Here is a 19,795-nt window from a genome sequence, read left to right as displayed (position 1 = left end):
CCTCAGAAAATAAATTTGAGAAGAAAAAGATTTAAAAATAAAACCCAAAACCCAAAAAATCACAGTAAACCAGCAACATATATTTCATTATGACACATACACTGCAGACATTCTGAATATCTTCCTACACCAGCAAGCTGATTTAGCAAAGCCATGAAGCACTTACTCAGCTCCGCACCCTGGGAAGCCCAGAATTGTACTGGCGTGTACTGGTGTGTACTGGTGTGTACTGGTAAGTGACACCCACTTCAGCTCAAAACCCAGTCTCTGTTAAACATGTACTGAGGATGTGCTAACCCTTGTCTCTGTGTGCTCATCTCAACAATAGCCCTTACTGGGACAAATCAGTAGAATTATATGAAATTGTTTTATTGTCCAACTATGTCCCAAATACTCTGTAACCCTGTGCTGTAATTTGAAGCAGAGTTATTTAACACAAAGTCTTATTGGTCATTGTCTCTCTTCCTATAACTCTTTATATTTTAAGTTAATTATCTCTTTTTCCTTTTGAAGGTGATGTGGTAGATTTGGTAAATTTTCAACACTTGCATTTTTTTCTGTTTGCCAAGTCCTGAATTAGAGGGAAATCTAATATTTGTTCTCTCCCTTCCCATTTTTTAACCTGTTCCTTTCCTCTGCATGATTTCAGAAGACAGTGTGTTACTTTGGATTTATTTAACCTTGGGTTTTTTAAAAAACATAGTAAGTAAAGAGTATTTACTGTCTCAAGAATCTAAATATTTAAAACTGAAAAAGCCCATAATGTTAAATTCATGGCATAACTTATATCTCAGAATAACTGGCATTAGGAAAGCTGTCCTTTTTCTCTATAAGAGATTCTGGGAAAGAGCTGACAGTTGTCTTGCTCATCTGTTACATTTTCCTGCAATAAATATAGGTGTAAAGAGTAAAGCAGAGAAGGGGTTTTTAGATATAAGGCTTAACTCTATGTTTAGCAAGGGATTAGGAAAAATAGGATTTTTAAAAAATTTTTTTTTAGATCATATAGAAGTGTTTTTTCAGGATGTCCAAAACTTTTGTGGTGTGAACAAGATTTTCATGATAACAATCATATGCTCCCAGCAATTAGTTTCTCAAGTTCAGTTGCTGAATATGTATACGGGATTGAGTGAGGCAGGGAGAGGTGCTTTCCCTTGTGTTCTTCTTTTTCCTGAAATTCTTGGTCACAATGAGAAGCTTTTAGGTAAATAGCAACCCATCAGAAGTGTCCTTCACTGCAGCAGGACCAAGGGGAAAAAATTGCTTTCCACAAACCAGAAAAGGTCTCTCAATAAAAGCTGGCCTTTTTACAGAAGTGGAACAAGTCTGTTGAAAGCTTCATGGCCATGAGGAATTCAGCTTCAGGCAAAGTAATGGCTTGCCTTGCAAAAAACCAGCATTGAATGCTATATTTGTGCACATGCTTGCTAAAGAAAAACTAACCCTTATTTTCTGGCTTAAAGCCTGTATTTCCCCAGCAATGACAAACATCCCCTGAGCAAGGTTCTGACAAGTGCAACTAGAGCCAGGTTTGACACACTGCATAACACCAGAGCTCAAACTAACTGTCTCTTGATGAATAGCCATTAATAATTTGGTCCTTTCAGCAAAATATTTGAAAGCATGAAAATCCCATTGAGGTGAAATGAATCAGAGGAGAAAATTGATAAATTTCCAGGGGTACTGGAAACTGTGATTGCTCCAGTATCCTTCACTTGCACTTAGTTCTTTTCAGCAAACTGAACTGTGTACACCCAATTAACACATAAATTTTTGAAGTTCCCCTGGAGAGGAATCTCTGCTGCAGGGTCAGCAGTTTGGCAAACCATTGGCTCTTCTAATCCTCTCATTATGAAGAAAAATATTTCTAATCGTCACCAAGTCAAGATCAATGAGCCAATGTTTGCTAACAAGATTGCTTACTTTTGTTTAAATTGGAACAAAGAGGAAAGACTTTCTGGAGTAATTATTCTATTTTCCTCTTTTTGGTATCATGTATTTGGAGCTACTGGTCCAATGTCCTTACCCTAGCCCTAACCCTTTCACTGGCTCTACATTCCCTGTAGAACCAGCGAAAGATTTCACTACAAAAATCAATCCTTTAAATCTCAGAAGACCCTGGGGATGCCAACTTCTCTCACCTCTGTCTAAAACCTGCTAAAAAACTCAGCACGTTTTGAGGAGACTTGTATGATACGTCAGCTCTTGGGCTTTCCCATTGTACACCTCATCCATGGAATTTCTTTAAAATTGTTTCTGGACTGCAACTGTGATTTTCCTACCTGACAACAGTTTTCTGAAGTGTTGCCAAAAAAAAACCCCATCAAAAACATCATTGCACCTCCAGTCATTTTTTTCAGTCATGGCTCGCTAAAAATGTCCTAATACAGAGCATGGATGCACTCATTATAATCCTTGGGAAGCAAAAATCTTAACTATGCCAGGAAAAGGCAGGGTGCAGCAAAACCAAACTATTTGATTTATTCGAAGTAAATCACATTAATTCCTCTCAAAGATGCTATTTCATGCACAGAGACTTGGTTCAGTCTCAAAGCAGAGATCAGCAGAATAAATCCTATACAAATATAAACCAATAATCCTCCCCAAATCTAAACGTGGTAACACTTTAAATCTTCTTGCTCAGATTGTACTTAGCTGGGGGGGGGGGGGGGGGGGGGGGGCATTTAAACACTGTTGAACAGCTTTTTAAGGTTTTGGGGAATTTTTCTTCAAATATTATGTCAGAAAAATTCATGAGTGTCCAGATATTTTGAGTCCATTATCAATATAAAAGTATATATATTTATTTTTTAAATGAATAAACAGTGCAGGTATTTTGGCATTCACTATCGCTGCAGTGGGAAATGTGAATATTCTCCCTGATTTCTCTTTATATAGTAGGAATCTTAAAGTTCAGCTTCATCATTTTAACCTATATGTTTTGTGTAAGACCTATTTCTTTTCTGAATTGCAATGCAAGCAACCCCTCAGAAGAGAGGCAACTGGTGAAGTTGATGTGGGTCAGTGCAGAATTTGTCTATGCTGGGGTCATGGGTTTTCTCTTCCCTTCGGAAATATCCCCATGGATAAACCAGAAATTGTGATAGACCTTGCAGGGGTCCTTCTCTTCACTTGCACCTCACAACTCTTACTGACATTCCTACACAGTTCAGAGACTGCAGAAATTTGAGATGTTTGCTCATCCCTGACTCTGGGAAGTTCATTCACCCAGGACAATAAAATCTAAAGAGCTTATATATATGAAGAAAAAGCCCTGTTCACAGTAAAATTAAAAAGAGGAGTTTTGGCTGAACATGGGTTGTATTTCAGGATGCCCTGAATGGTTTGGAGAATTAAGACAATACAAATGTATTTAATGAGTAGAATTTCTTTATATGAAACATAACTTTTGGAGTCTCAATGACTTAAAGAATGACAAAATGCTAGCAAACAGAAGTTGCAAGTTTTTGGTTGTATTTTTAACCCCACTACATGTTTTTTTTTTGCTTCACTACAAGTCCTGAGAAAAATATAAGTACTTCATAAAGAAATTTCTTCAAGTGCATTTGGGTATTGCACACCAAAATTTGAGGAGAGAGAAGGTGTGTTTCTAAGGGACTGTTTCCAAATGCACATACTTAAACCAGTATTTTGACATAATGTCAAATAAACATAAAAATACATTGCCACTTACCACTGTACACCACCATGGACATAGATACCAGCAGAATTACAATCATTTTTTGTTTAATCCAAAGACAAGAAAAAAGTCACACAGCAGACTGGCGTGCCTGGTGAGTTAAGTAAAATATTAGACAGAATGTTATCTCTTCAATCTGGGAATGGGAAGACCTAATTTTAGGACATCATTCTTTTGTAGCCTGGATGTATTGCTGCCTGATAAAATCCAGTTTTTACCCTTATCAGAGTAAACACACATATTACAGGAATGATGAGCCTTATATATCCTTATTTTATCAATGTCCTCTATAAATCTGACTAACAATATTTATTTTGGTGTTGCTTTAAGTGATTCAACAGACTCTGTGAAATTGCCATTTAGCAATAAAATGGTGCACTTGCAGTTTCATTTGTTTTGCAAACAGTTTTTACATCTTCATTGATTTAACAGGATGTTCAAATAATTCTTATGTTTAAATGAAGATATTATGAAACACTATGTAAATGAAGAGTTTTCCTGAGATTATGCCTATGGAATTCAGTTTATCTGCAATCCATTATATTTGTTTCATATCACAAAAATTTGTAGTCAAACATTTATCCTAATCTGTGTTGAGGCTGATGTAATAGATCATAAATTTTCCTAACGAGAAAAGTGATGTTGTTTGGAGAACTTCAAGAGATGTGTGTAAAAAGTTCTTCTAAATGTGTTGCACTAGTTTTCATTAAATGGAAGACGATAGATTGTTTTTTAACTACAGTCACAAATTACTTTAAATTTAGAATGATTTTCCAAGTAAGTCAGGCTTAGACCTTTTTACAGCCAAATAAATGAACATATATATATAATTTTTTCAAATATGTGCCTACTGATCATTATCTGCTTTTCTGAGCTCAAATATTGAATTTATTTCTGTTAGAAAATCTTGTAATATTTCATCAGAAAGTGAGGTTCTAAATCTAACAGCTCTAAATATTTATAGTCTATTTTCCCAAATCTCTTACCTATATTTTTTTCTATTGCTCCTAAGTCACAAATAGCTTATTCTACATTGTTTTCTTCCTGCTTCCCTTATTATAAAGAACACCCAGAAAGGCTTACCTTGAGGGATATTATCCCAAAGCAGTTGGATGGAGGACAAATGGATTTCAGCAAAGCCAGTGCTAAGTTATTTATACCCACTTGGATATAGACCTCACCCATGTGATCAGTTCCTTTATCAAACCCACTTCAACATTTATTAATTAATTCTTCCATGAGATTCCTTAGAGTCATTATGCCCACAGTGTTTCTGGTAATATGGCTCCAGCCATGTAAAGGATCTATACTGAGAAGTCTGTCCTGCAGGTGCATTCACCATATCATAACTTTCCCTAATACTCTTGACTGTAATTAAATAACAGTCGTCCCATTGTTATTAATCACTCACAGAATCTCTTGGGCATGTGAATATGGCTTTAATAGCTCAGCAAGAGGTAGTGTTCAGTGATGAAAGATGAGTGAGGATTTACACAGCTTTAAACACTGGCACTCCTCAGTGTTGGGAAGTCTTCTCTCATCTATCCACAGTGGCTCTGATCCAAGGCTGAATGAAATCCAGGAGAAGGTTGGTTCAGTGAGCTTTGGGAAGGCTTCTCTTCATCAGGAAGGTGTGCTTTCTGCCAGGGCCAGACACAGCTACCCTTCAAAGAGTCCATCAACAAAGGCAAACTGTCCACTGAACTGTAGCATGGAGAAGCGAGAAGTCTGACAATTGGGAATTGAAAAAATACTTACATGAGCAAAAGGCTCTTTGACTCTGTAACCTATATGGTTTTCAGGAAGGCCTTTGACACAGTCACCTGTAAGATTCTCATAGAGAAGCTGTTGATATCTGTGCTGGATGTGCCTGGTGAGGTGGGTAGAAAACGGACTGCTGGGGCCCAGGGGGTGGTGGCCAGTGGCACAAAGTCTGTTTGGAAGCCAGTGACTGGAGGTGCATTCCAGCAGTTTGTGCTGGGTCCAGTCCTGCTTAGCATCTCCATTAATGATCTGGATGATGGAGCAGAATGGACCCTCAGCAGCCTGGCTGGTGTCACTGACCTGGGATGAGTGACTGACATTTCAAAGGGTCATGCTGCCATCCAGAACAACATCAACAGGAGCTTCATGAAGTTCAACATGGAGTGCAAAGTCCTGCACCTATAAAGGTGCAGCCTCATACACAGATATGTGCTGGGGGCCACCCAGCTGGGAAGCAGCTTGGTAGGAAAGGACCTTGGGTCCTGCTGGACACAGGGTTGAACTGGAGTAAGGGGTGTGCCCTTGCAGCAGAGAAGGCTCAGGATGTCCTCAGCTGCATTGGGCAAAGTGCTGCCTGCAGATCGAGGGAGGGGGTCCTGCCCCTCTGCTCTGCACTGGTGAGGCCATGCCTGCAGGGCTGTGTCCAGTTCTGGGCTCCTCAGTATAGGACAGACATAGAAAAACGTGAGACGGTTCAGAGAAGGAGCACAGAGATGATGAAGGGACTAGAACATCTCCCATGAGGAGGGGACAAGAGAGCTGGGACGCTTCGCTAGAGGAGTCTCAGGGGGATCTCACCAATCCTGTAAACACCTGAGGAGAGTGAAAACGGGACAGAGCCAGTCTCTGTCCAGTGGTGCCCAGTGACATGACAAGAGGCAATGGGCACAGACTGAGAGCTGCTGCAACAGGGCGAGATCTCCCACAGCATCGCAGAACTATGGCCGTGTTAACTTTCCCAACCCGTACTCCCTTGTGTCGACATTCCTGTTTATCCCATTGGCCTAACTTTCAGTACCAGCTGTAATTGGTACTGCTCCAATCTCTCCTGCTCTTTGGCATGACAGAAGTGCTTCTCTCGCGCTATTGAGCATAACAGTGAAATGTATTTTGGAATAGAACTCCTGCATCCCACCTCTCCCTGCGGTCTGCATTGTTTAGAGTGCCACTTTTCTCCTTGGCTTTACCTATGAACACATCTTTCTTCAGTGAAAAATCAATGTGCAGCAGCTACAGTGCAAATAAGCTTCTTATTTAAAAACAATATTAATGGCTTGATGATGTACTCTGGATAGATGGTAGCATGATGTTGCTGCAGCACAGCAAAATACGGAATCATGCAATTGATTTGGTTATTCTTTCATTTTTTTAGAACTGTTTCTCAGTTCACCAGAGTTGCATATAAAGGACTTGAAAGACAGGCTGGAAGGGGCCCTGAGCAACCTGACCTAGTGGGCTGGAAGTAGATTACTTTTAAGGTTCCTTCCAACCCAGACCATTCTATAATTCCATGTTTCTATGAATCCTGGTGAGCTCACACAAATACATCTCAAAGTACAAGAGGTCTGGTCACTTCCTGGCTTGACCCTCTGCACTACATGCATTGCTGAAGTAATGGAAGCTCCTAATTTAGAAGATAATCTGCATGTGTTTAACACCAGAGAATCCTTCTTGTCTTCAGTATATGAGGTTGCTTTTAAATTATTTTGCATTTGTTAATTTTGATTATGTAATGTCAATAAAACTAATAGAAACTATTTGGATTCACAAGCCAACCATGTAAATATCCATTATAAAATAAGATTTTTAAAAGCCTTTCAATGCTTTTATTGCAGTTACATCACTTGTGTAAAATATATCTGTTTTTACACATTATTTTTACAATGCCTTGGAGGAGGAGACATTTCTAGGTTAACATCTGGTTAATAGCTTGTCTTATTTCAAATATTTGCAAATAACATGTTGCTTTCTGATTTTTACACTGAGAAATCAAAAAGACAACTAAAACTGCCACCAGTCTTCCAACTTGCAGTAAAATTTCTCAGTGCTCTAAACTGATGTACAGATGTTTTTAAGGCATTTTTGCTTTAATGCTGGAAGAACACAAGAAAATATTAGTTAGAAGAGGTTTTATGAGGAAATATTAAAACACGTGAAGGTGAAATAATTTTTTTTTTAATGTCTTAAAAATCATTATCATATAAAATAGCTATCTGATGAAAGACAGCAAATGCTCTGTGAATATATAAAAATCTTTGTTATATCTTCGTAATAAGGTATGTAGAGATACGGAGATATAAAATGAAAATGTACTTACTGTGGGAGTAAGTAACCCTTTTGACTCTTTCACAGACATAACTTGCATTTTTCACAAACCAGGAATAGTATTCAACACAGTACCTGAAGATGTATTTACAGATAGGAGATGTAGTTAAAGGTAAGAGGCTTGTTATCTTTCATGAGGAGAGGGACTTTGGAAAAGGGCATGTAGTGATAAGGAGGAATGGCTTTAGGCTGGAAGAGGGCAGGTTTAGATTGAATATTAGGCAGAAATTCTTTACTGCAAGGGTGGTGAGGCCCTGGCACAGGTTGCCCAGAAAAACTGTGGATGCCCCAACCCTGGAAGTGTTCAAGACCAGGTTGGATGGGGCTTGGAGCAACCCGGGATAGTGGGAGATGTCCCTGCCCATGGCAGCAGAGCTGGGGCTAAATGGTCTTTAGATCCCTTCCAACTCAAACCAGTCTATGATTCTATGATAAGCACAGCATATCATGCTGCTGTCACTGAATATGGAAATAAAAAGCTAGATTCCAACCTCAAAGATGTCATTAGATATTTGGAAAAATGCAGGTGGGCTTTTTTCACTTAGCTGGAATACTGAAGCCAGATCAGGTACTGATCTGTGCACTGGGACACATTTGGGTCTCAGCTGGTGGCCACAGACCCTCAAAAATAATCGTTGGCAATTGAAAATTGTCATTTGGGAAAAAATAGCCTGAAGGAGTATTTTAAGTAGACAGAGAAAGAAAAACTAGTGCCAGGTTTTACCTCATGGCTTCCTTTCTGGAGTATCTTCTCTGACCAACACAGAGGCACAGCTGAAAGAACCTACAGAGCTCCATCACACAGGGGTTGATTTTCTGCACTATGAGAGTGACAGGAGGCGAGGTCACACGGGGCTCTCTGAGCACCGCCTGTGGGCACCCTGGGGAAAAAACACAATTCTGACTTGTCCCACTAAAATCCTTTCTATACTTTATCTGGGCTATGAGCTCCAAAGCAATGTCTTCCCTCCACCAACATATAAGGGATATCTCTGCAAATGCCTTCCTGGGGCTTCGAAAAAGAAGAAGGGAAGGGAAGGGGAAAAGAAAAAGAAAAAAAGAAAAAGAAAAAGAGAGAAAGAGAGAAAGAGAGAAAGAAAGAAAGAAAGAAAGAGAAAGAAAGAGAAAGAAAAAGAAAAAGAAGAAAAAGAAAAAGAAGAAAAAGAAAAAGAAAAAGAAAAAGAAAAAGAAAAAGAAAAAGAAAAAGAAAAAGAAAAAAAGAAAAAGAAAAAGAAAAAGAAAAAGAAAAAGAAAAAGAAAAAGAAAGGGCAGCAGTGTGATTGCCAACTATTTTTTCCATTTGTGTAACTAGCAGCAGGCTTCGGCCATGTGTGAAGTGCCTTACCTGCAGTAAGGCAGTTTACAATCCCCTTAGACAGAGTAATTGCATTTCCAGGTTCAAATGTCTCATATACTTTATGGCTCTGGGCAATGCTATGTTATGTGATAGCAGAGGTTATGAAGGTTAAATTTGGACTAATTAAGTTCTGTTGAAATAAGCTTGAGTCATCTAGTGCTGACAAGAAGTTTAATATAAAATGGCATTCTTGGGCAGGAGGAAAATCAAGGCTCTGCCAGCCTGAAGGAGATTGCATGAAATTATTTCTCTCCCAGCAGCACTTGCCCAAGGTGTATGTGAGGAGTAAGGGACAGACACTGGCAGCTCCAAAACTCACAGGCTGCTCTGAAAACCAGTTGTGTATCAAAGCCACTACACAAATATCAGGTGTAATTAGCCAGAGATGGGCAAGAGGGAGCCCCATTTCTCTTCACCTCAGCAATTTCACATAAATGTCATTATGCTTTGTCCACTTAATAGCATTTGACACACCTTGATATTTTCCGACATGGTGTCATTTAAAAATTAATGATTCCTTGCTTGAGTAAACGCACTTCATGTTAATAATGAAACATCAAAGCATGGGGCAATGAGGTTTTAATATAAGTTGTCTCTGAAAAGTAACATTAAAGTCGATGAGAAGTAATAAAGTTGACGAATAATTAAAACTTGCTGAAGGCCACCCTCCTACAAATTTCAGTCTCTGCCGAAGTGGGTACTGCTATCCTGCCAGCCAGGTGTTAAATGCTTTACTCAAGCTATGTGTTTTGCCAGCAGAAATTCAGTTTTATCTAGCTTCAAATTGAATGATGGCAATTTCAGTTTGGAGTCATCAATGTGGGAAAGAGAAGTCAAACAAAAAAAGCTGAAAGCTAAAGAAATTGATTTGGTTTTCATTTCTGACAATCACTTAAATTTAAATTAACATTTTATTTGCATAATACTATATTTGTTTAATGATGAAATTATTTTTCAATTAATTTTCTATTTAATTTTTTTGATTGCATAGTATATTCACATCTTATCATTGAAATTTAAATTTTCACCCATTCATAGTAATGTTTTATACCTCTTCTGTGATAAATTTCTACTGTGAAATGTATTTTTTGCATTCAGTGCATAAGTTCATACAGCTAATTAAAAATAGGAATTTATTTCACTACTTTCTTTTCTAAGAATGCTCTTTCCTAAGAAATTGAGTTAGTCAAGAGACCAGAAAAGGCAGCAACCACAGCTCCTGTGTAGAGCTTTTCTGCTCTCTGTTTTAAATTGCCATATTATTGTCAGGGGCAGTGAAGTGACCAACTCTTGCAGTAAACAGACAGTTCTTTTATTAACTCAATATCACATCCCTGTGACACTGAGATTAAATTTTTTTGCCAGTGAAAAGCAATGTTAAGGTTACTGTGAATGATTCAGACTTAAAATATCCCTCCCTGCATGCTCTAACATGCATATTTACATGTTTTATTAGTTGTCACCCACTTCTGTGATTTAAGGAATGAATTATGGGAATAATGAGCCAGCCCTCAGAACAATGTGGATGCCCTTCCTCACTTTGTGATCCCACTGTTGGATTTATTTCCCCAAATGCCTGGTTCTTAGAATCAGGCAGGCAGCCTGTGCCACCATGGTTTCTCACAGAGAGGCATTTGGTGACTCCAACGCACTCATCTCATTGAAATCCATGTTTCCTAGCCTTTTCAAAACGGGCTGTCCCCAGTCCTAGGTTCTCCAGGGTCTATAGTGTTGCACACCAGAGGACTCTGGTATTTAGAGCTCTTTAAACAGAAGTAAGATGAGAGAAAAACAAATCTGATTTCAGAATTGAATAGCATTATAAGAGTTAAAAAGATTACCATGAAAACCAAAGTTATTTAACTTCCTCTCTCCGTGGTTTGAAAAGACTTTTGCAACAAGAACTGCTCCTTGGCTCAACACCAGTGAGCCTTTTCCTTGGAAATGTGTCTCAGTTGACAATTTTTTTTACTTCAGTGTTCTCAAGCCTCCCAAGCAATAGCTTCCTCCCCCTCTTCCCTGACACAGGTTTTCTGCAGGAGTTGTATTTGTATGATCATTTGATGTTGTCAAACTTTGGTTTTCATGGTCGTCTCTTTAGCTCTGATAGTGCTATTTGATTCTGAAAATAGATGCCCCACTGAGTAATACACTCTCAAATGCTTTCTTTTCTAATAGCATGAGTAAAAAATAAAAAATAAAAAAAAGACAAGAAGCCCAACATATGCTGATAGTCAGATCAACCAGAATGGAACTGGAAACTATGAAAACCTGATCTAAATCAGCAAAAGCTACAAGTAACAACACAGGGTCCTGGTCTTGGATTGCTGCAATAGGCAACAAAATGAAAACCAATGGAAAAAACAAATGACACCAAAACTGTGAGATGCTGCTGCTCCCCTACTGTGCATTTATTCCCAGTGACAGAAAAATTGAAGATTTGTGAAAGAACCTTTCTCTCTGAATCACATGTGTTTACCCCCAAAAAACACCTTTACAGATAAGTAAAAGAGAAGTCACTAATCAAAATATCATCAGAAATTATGAAATTAGCAGGGAATCCAGACAAAAACTTGGATTTTGAGGCTCCAAGTAATCCCAAAACAAAAACCCAGGGGTTACTTGTGGAGCCAGGGACCTGGCAGCATCACCAATGCTCTGGGTCAGCTCCACCAGCAGAGAAGGACCACAAGGCTGCAGTTTCCTGTTGTGCACAAACCTGCTGGTGATGCTGTTTTCACCTTATGTCTCCTGTTTCAGCAGGCTAACTATCAGCAGTGGTCTTCTCTTCATCAGATTTACTAGGAATTCACATCAAAGACCCACAGTTTCTTTTGACAATACCACTGGTAAAGTTTATTTTTCCACATTTCCTACTAACTCATCACAAACCATGTAATCAGCTTCTCTATTTGCTCTCCTCACCTATGATCCTTCAGAATTTGCAGGATTTATTTGCTCATTCATACTATCAAATTTCCTAGTTTTATTTCCTAGATGTTAAAACAGACCTTTAAAAATATTATTTGCCTAGCATTTTAGTTCCTCAGACTCCTCTGGTTTTATCTATAATATCAAGCCCAAAGGATATTGAAGACCCCTGCAGTTTAGTCTGATATTTTATCTTTGCTCTAACACAGCATCTCAGCTTCTCTTAGGCAGTCGCCACACAGACACAAGAGCAGTTGAGAACTGAACTTTCATGAAAATCTAGTTGATGATGATCCTTTTTTACCTGAGAAAGTAGTTTGCAGTATTGTAAATTCAGAAAAATTCTGGAGGTTTCATGTGGCATGAGTTGGTTTCATAATTTTATTTATACCAATGAGGAGATTTAAAGCATGATATTTTCTTTTGGAATTATTTTTAAGAATGAATTCTCCAATAACCAATCAGTGCAAAAATTGACACACAGAGTACCTATGTTAATTCTATCACCACAGTATGATCTATGTTTTGAATGTGCAATTGTGTACAATTCACAAACAAATAGGAAGCAGTCCCTTGGACATTTTGGGTGGTTTAGATACAGAAACTATCACAAGCAAATTAACCACGTATGTTTTGTCTGCATGTGAATGTTTCCATCTTGCATTACTTTCAAACATACTGCTATTTTTCCTGCATGAGGTGCATTTACTTACTGGTAGCTGAGTAAAGTTTCAGTGTCACAGCTGGTCTGTAGGAAGGTGGAATAGACAGTACTGAGGAAGGCAAATCTAAGGGGAGGGAAAAGAACAGAACTTGCCTTGACACCTTAAAACAAAAAGGAAGGTTGATTGAAGGAGCAACAGAAAAGAATAAAAAATTAATCCTGAACTCACAGTTCATTAATAAACACTTACATAGACATTGATGTATAAATATGTTCTATCAATCTATATATTCTATATATTATTTCTATTTCATAAATGTGCCAACTGACACACTTGTTGCTATCCCAGATCAGTCTTACCTGGCTCTGTTTGCATCACTTTGCTGGCTTCTTGTGGAGACATTGTCTGCATCCAAAGCATGGACACGTCACCTATGAGAACAGAGGGATGCTTCCTGTCATTCATATGTATTATTTATCTGTCTACTGAGAAGAATTGCTATCTATGAGACAGAGTCCTTCACACAGTACTGCCAGTGGCATATAAAAATGCCAGCATGAAATATGAAGAACAAAAGCTGTACTTGACTAGATCTTGAAAAGCCTGTGGACTAGGGAAGGGCAGGATTTCAAGAAGGCATGTTTAGGGGACACCAGGAGAAGCATCTCTATATGCTTTCTCACAGGTCTACTCACCAAACTCGATGCAAAATGAGAGGGAAGGCCCAAGCGGCAGAAGTGTTTGTGGGATGCAAGACCGAGTTTTTCCCTAAAGATAGGAAACTACAGGATGGAGTCTATAGCTGATTTTAACATTTCTGCAATAAGGTAATCAACCAGACTGGGTCTCCCTGAAGGGCCCTCCAACCTCCGCCTCAGAGACACTTGGCCAAACCCCACAGTATCAGGCTAGGGCAGGTTCCAGTGCTCCTGGCTGTACTCACTGGGGCTGGGCTGCGGGGCCGGCGGCGGGGCTGAGCTCCCCCCAGGGCTCAGAGGGGGTCCGGCCGTGCCCTGGGGCCTGAGAGCATCCACGTGGGGTGATGGAAACCACGATCCTTTGGCTCCAACTGTCTTTGGCCACAGTGGGAACTTCGTGGTGGGGATTTCCCCATCTTTCTGGGTGAGAGGGATCCTGATAGCTGGAGAAGAAAGAGAGACAGAGAGAGGGCACCAGCGCACTGGGGGAAAATAACATCTAAAATACACCCAGAAAATCCCATCTACTCCTCGAGTGCTTCTCTGGCATTTGGGTGGCCACTTCTCCGTTTCATTTTAAATACAAAAACACAGGGAGGGCTAATAATGTCAGAAATTTTAACTAAGAACATTTTAATATGTGAATTTTCATAAACAAAAAGAAGAAACTGAAATGTTCCTGCAGGGTCTTGTTTTTTTCTTCACATAATTTATGTTTAATTTCCTAAACTGCTTCACTACAAAGGAAAGAGAGGAAGCTCTTGTCTCTTTGAAGGTGAGCAGGCAGGTACTGGAGGGCAGATACTGCAGTGTGAGAACTGACACTCGTGGTTAGGCGAGATAACAAAGGTTGGCATGTGGTTAAGGGAATTAAAAAGTTTATAAAAGACAGCAGAGTGACTACAGGAAATGCAGACATTTTGTAGGAGAGAGATGCAGCTGCAATGACAAAATCAAGGTCGGAATTTCATTTGATTTCTATTACAAGTGAACAGATACAAAGCTTTGCTTTTTGGCTTCCAAAATGGGGCAGAGAAGCACTTTTCTATCTTGTAGCCCATGGCAAAGTTAAATGTCCTCAAGTTTATGAAATGCTCAAGTACAACTGCATGTCATGTAAAGAAACAGAGAAGAATACAGAAAATAAAATGACCATAGAAAATAAGAGGAAATAGTTTAAATAATCTTATTTTTGGTTTGAAACCAACAACCAGTTTTCCTCTCCTTCTCTGCTTCTTTAGAAATATCATTTTTCTGGTAAAATGGCTTTTTGCAATAGTTTTTCCATCCTCCAGCTCTTCAATGCATTAGTGACATCATCTTCTGCTGTTTCAAAGAAACTTTTATGCTACCCTTTATTTGTAGTTAACATCACAGTTAACTGTGAAGCCAACATACATGATCACTTGTCAAGACATTAATCAAGGGAACACAAATTTAGGTCTGACAATATGTGCTCACATTGAAATGTCCACACGTGTTCTGCTGATGAATCCAGTGTCTTGTTTGGGTCTTCCTGCAATTTCTCGAAACTTGAGAATACCAAATCTAAGTCTTTGAGGTATGAGAAGACAAGGTTAGAGCGCTCACTATCCACCATATATTGTGTGAGAAAAAGGGAAGAAATCATGTACTGCTACCATAGAAACAGCTGTTGTCTTTTTTAATTAAAGGGGGTTTTGGCCAAGGGTCTTTTTTTTTTTTTTTTTTTAAAGGAAACATGCCGCAACTTTCAGCACACACAACTTGTCACTGATTTCAGTCTGCCTACTTTAATCTATCATTGAAAATGAGAAATAGTGATGGGCAGCAGTGAAAGATGAACATCTGAAGTGCAGCTCAACCTGGCAAAGCAGTTTTGGGAGGAGGAGCCATTCAGGACAATGACTGAATGTATTCACCTCCTCTCTGAAGAAAATTCATGTAAAGGTAGGAGGTCATTTGTGCTGAGAGCTATGGCAGGCACCCAGTTAGATTGAGAGTGCTAGAGGCCCTCCCCAGCCCAGTGCTGAATTCTGGAAAACTTTCTTCCCAGCAGGTTTTGTTTGTTCATCCACTAGAACACTTTGTAACAAATAATTTGAAAGTTTGTAAATTTACTTACATTTATGATATAATTATTGTATTAAACCTTTACATGATATAAAATACTATTCTATTTTAAATATTATGAAATACGTAATACTATGCAAATATATAAGCAATAATAAAACACAAAATTATATTTAAAGTAATAGTAATGAGGATGAAATACTCATTGCAAGAGTTACCTGGATGTGATTTTCACTGCTGTTGTTGTTCCTTTTATTCCCCAGGATGTACTTACCCAGGTCAGATGATGTGTTACTGGAAAATGTGTAATTAATAACAGGAGACTTTTCTAGTATTTCCAAAAAATCAGACAGATTTTTCCCTGCAAATAGAAATGCTTACAAATATCAAGAAAGGCTTGTTCCTAGTATAAATTATCACTGAGGAAAACCAGGGCAATATTTTTGGGTGGAATGATTTTAACTTTTACCTGTCTGCCCTGCCATCACACAGATGTAGATACAATCAGAGTCATTGCTCTGATGCACTGAAAGGCAAACAAACATGAAAGACACCATTGTTACCAGTTTTCCTTCTATGGCATTATCCTAAACAGTTAAAAATGCAAACAAAAAATGGTATGTGTCTACGGCAGCTGAGCAAATATTTGCCTTCTAATTTTCAACGAAAACTTCAAACCACCATCAAACCCAAATGTTAATACTGTCAGTGGAAAAGTTTCTATCTAATTAAAATTCTAAATTACAATTATTTTTATATGGAAAAAAAATCTTCAGATAGCATAGTCCATAATTATTCTTTGGGAACCACAATTGTCCAAAATATCAGTATTTGATAATAATTCTCAAATCCACCATTTTTTATTAATCATTAATAAAACATTCAAACAACATAACTGCTCATAGAAACATGTACATCTCTTTATTACACACATACACATTTATACATATCTTGTTCCATGGGTTGCAAGAAAAATGCTGTTGAGCAAGAGCAATAGGCTTTTATCCACATTTTTATGCTTCTTTTCATGCCAGGAGTAAATGAGACAAACAAGAAAATGATAAATGTTAAAAGGATATGCAAACCTGAGAGAATAGAAGTGGATTTGAAAATTTCTGTGAGATAACTGGTGGTGTTTCCAATGATATCAACAAGTAAAGCTGTAAAATCTAGACAACAAATAGAGAAAGTTTGTTATTGAAAACACATATCCTACCATCAAAAATTCACTTTCATATGTGATGATATTTTGGATATGTACTCATACATGACAAAGTTTAAAATAATTTAAAGTTTAAAGAGATTTTGATGGAGTGGACTGAAGAAACCACAAGAATAGTCTGCAGAAGTATATTTCAAAGATGATATCTAAAACTACATCAGTTTCTCTAAAAGTAAACTTAAATAGAATTTATCTGTTCAAGAGAACATTTTAAAGTAATGCTCTCCTTATTCTGCTTAAATGTAGAAGGAGATCTAAAGCCTGCAGGCTTTGCCTGCTGTAATTGCCTGTTTGTCATGTAGGGCCTTCCAGGAGGCATCAGATTTTTTCCTTTGGGGTCTGCTTCAGGTGTATTGATGATGTTGTCAGCCCAAAAAGTGGCTGGTGGTGTTGTGGTGGTGCTTCCTAGCAGTGACAGGTTAGTATTCTCACTTAGGGAGTGATGGACCTGAGCCCTGAATTTTTACTGCTTTGGAGAATACTCCAATCACCAAGATATTCTGGAATTGCAGCAGAAAGATTAAAGTTTCTCTGCTACTCTCCAAGACAGACTGGGTCATTATCCATAAAGGCCTGTGAGATGTGTGGGTCCAGAGAAAGCCATGAAAGCCACTGTGGCTCCTATGGGGTCACCACGTGTGGCATAGAGGGTTTGGAGTCTGGTCGGCAGCTGCTGAGCTACTCTTGATGCCTTACATTAACCAGTCATAGAATCCAGGCACTCAGATGCATCCTGAAATGTTAGCTACTGTGAGATCAGGGGTGAGGATGAGGATTTCAGGTGAAAGGTTTGCCTGACAGTATTTTGTGCTCCATTAAACAGATCCATGTTAGTCCTTGCTTTCCCTTTCTCTTGGGCTCACTGAAGTTGCTGGAGTCTATTGTTGCAGAGAAGCCCCTGCTCCCCTCCTGTGGGTTATTTTAGGACAGCAAAAGTGGCCAGGGTGATGTATCATACATTGCTGGTCGTCTCTCCTGTGCTGCAATTTGTATTCCAAGGAGGAAAGAGAGGCCTTTTGTCAGTCAAACCATGCCAGTCACTTGACTGATGGCTCCATCCCAGACTGGCTGGCTGGGTGCAGCCACCTGAGACTGAGGTCACGGAGTCAGAACAGCCACTCATTGTGAGTTATGGCTGTTGACCTCATTGTGGTGGTGGTGGTAATCATAGGGATGAATTCTGCAGAATTCAGGCTACAGCCTTAATCTCCAAAGGAAATAATTCAGCTTAAGCACATGCAATTGCCAACCTCTTTTGTGTACCCACCTGTCAAGCCATTTGTCACATTGTTCAAACAGTAGCAGTAGTGCATAGGGAACTTGCCAGGGTCAATATTTTTTGCATTAGAGACTGGAGGGAGAGACAGAGAAAAAAATCAGTGTCTTGTTGCACAGGCTGTGGGAGAGAAACTGCTCCTGAGCCAACACTCACTGTTATAAATGGTGACTGACACTTTGTGGAAGGCGAACGAGCTGGAAGAGGTGACACTCAGCAAAGAGAAGAGTTTTTTGGTACCTGCAGAAACACATGTCCATGTTATTAGTGCTTGGAACAAATTGTGAGAACAGTGTGTTTTACTCTGCTCATTTAGTGTCTAAAGGATTCCTGAGGTGCCAGTATGATGCAGCTGCCTGACACCCAGTCCGTTCCCATTGTCACTGGAGGAAGGATCATTTGTACTGCTTCTTCCTTTTTATTTTGTTTTTCTTTTAATTGAAACATACACTGGATTATAAAGTGCTTTCTAAAGGCGGCCCACAAGTAATTATATTGTCTCTGTATAAACCCTCACTAATTTCTAAGTTCTTTGGGGCAGACAGCCATCTGCATTATAAATGAGTGAAGGTAACATGCTCCTAGAAGCCATTCTGGAGCCAGACAGCCCATGTTTGCAGCTTCTCCTGCTAACACTGTTAGTGTCTTTTCTCCTGCACTGCTGGCCTGGCAGCTGTGACCTGCCCAGCCATGTCCCATTACCTCTGAGAGCAGTGCTCAGCATCCCGTTCACCAGCTCTGTCAGGTTAATAGCAGACAGGTCCAGGGACTTTGCAGGCAGCTCTGAAAGAAAAGGCATGTGTGAGGGCACAAGGAAATAGCTGTTCATCCCCTGCTTAAAAGTGCTAGAAATCTGCCAGAATGGGAAAACCAAAATGAGCAGATTATGTACTGGGACACACCAAAAAAACGCTGATGAGAAAATAAAATTCCAGGACCGTGGAGATGAATCTAGAAAATAGCAAGATATAGCAACAGTGGAATGGTGGGCCTAAATTCAGGTCTGCCAGCTATGCCCTTGACCCTGCCCTTGAGCAGCTGCAGGACCCAGCCAGCCCTGGCATGCTGGTGCCCTCTCCTGCTGGGCAGTGGGTGTTTGTTGCCAACAGAGCAGAAGATCTCTCATACAGGTCACAAAAGGCAGAGAAAGTGCCTAGGAAATGTTCCCTCTTCCCCAAATCTACATGAAAATGCAGACTCTTGTTTTTCGGCTGCATTGATGGATATACTACTTGTTACAACAGAATAATTTTGCTGTAGCCAAATCACACTTTTTATCTTAACATGTTTTATTTCTGTTGATGTTGCTTATTTGTTTTCCCCAAGTCAGAATTTTCAAAGAATTTTTTTGGCTTCCCTCCCACAAAGTCACGCCAAAGCAGATCAGTACAGTGTCTGTGTGAGGGAGGAAGGTGTGTGTGAGCATGACAGAGAGAGGAAGAACAGAGCAGGATAGAAAAAGAAGCACAGAAAGCTGAGACAAGAACAAAATCGAATTTGGGGAGAAATGCAATTTTCCAATTACATCACTATTATTTATAACCAATTTGAACCAAGCTGCACCCCAGGTAAAAGCAGCACTTATCCACAACATAGAGGAGAGGAAAGGAAAAACAAAAGGGAGTGGAGAGAACGGGAAAAGAGAAGATTAGATTTTGGGAAGGACAGCTGTTAACCTGGCCAGGGACCAGGTTGAGTGGGGTGGCCTTACAGCAGGGGTGGGATGGGGCTCACAGACTCTGCAGGAGCAGGGCCCATCTGCTGCCACCTCCATGCCCAACACAGCAACTCCCACTCCCCTTAAC

General features: G+C 39.4%; 1 protein-coding gene across 1 annotated transcript in view; it reads right to left on the bottom strand.

Moving 5' to 3' along the window:
• Positions 1 to 7,276: 7,276 nt before the first annotated feature.
• The window catches only part of HHLA1 (HERV-H LTR-associating 1), a 12,879-nt gene continuing 360 nt past the window's right edge, over positions 7,277 to 19,795 (bottom strand). Inside the window, exons 3-15 of the mRNA XM_017746043.1 lie at positions 18,693 to 18,773; positions 18,147 to 18,230; positions 17,982 to 18,065; positions 16,578 to 16,661; positions 15,962 to 16,018; positions 15,767 to 15,853; positions 14,902 to 14,994; positions 13,686 to 13,883; positions 13,102 to 13,173; positions 12,791 to 12,865; positions 8,514 to 8,670; positions 7,782 to 7,864; positions 7,277 to 7,557 (exon numbers count right to left, since the gene is read on the bottom strand). Of these exons, the coding sequence (XP_017601532.1) occupies positions 7,514 to 7,557; positions 7,782 to 7,864; positions 8,514 to 8,670; positions 12,791 to 12,865; positions 13,102 to 13,173; positions 13,686 to 13,883; positions 14,902 to 14,994; positions 15,767 to 15,853; positions 15,962 to 16,018; positions 16,578 to 16,661; positions 17,982 to 18,065; positions 18,147 to 18,230; positions 18,693 to 18,773 (1,199 nt within the window). The 3' untranslated portion in view covers positions 7,277 to 7,513. The remainder of the gene's footprint in view (positions 7,558 to 7,781; positions 7,865 to 8,513; positions 8,671 to 12,790; positions 12,866 to 13,101; positions 13,174 to 13,685; positions 13,884 to 14,901; positions 14,995 to 15,766; positions 15,854 to 15,961; positions 16,019 to 16,577; positions 16,662 to 17,981; positions 18,066 to 18,146; positions 18,231 to 18,692; positions 18,774 to 19,795) is intronic.

This window comes from Corvus brachyrhynchos, unplaced genomic scaffold (assembly GCF_000691975.1).
Source record: "Corvus brachyrhynchos isolate BGI_N302 unplaced genomic scaffold, ASM69197v1 scaffold28, whole genome shotgun sequence".
Lineage (NCBI taxonomy): Eukaryota > Metazoa > Chordata > Aves > Passeriformes > Corvidae > Corvus > Corvus brachyrhynchos.
This window is presented reverse-complemented; position numbering and strand designations above follow the sequence as displayed.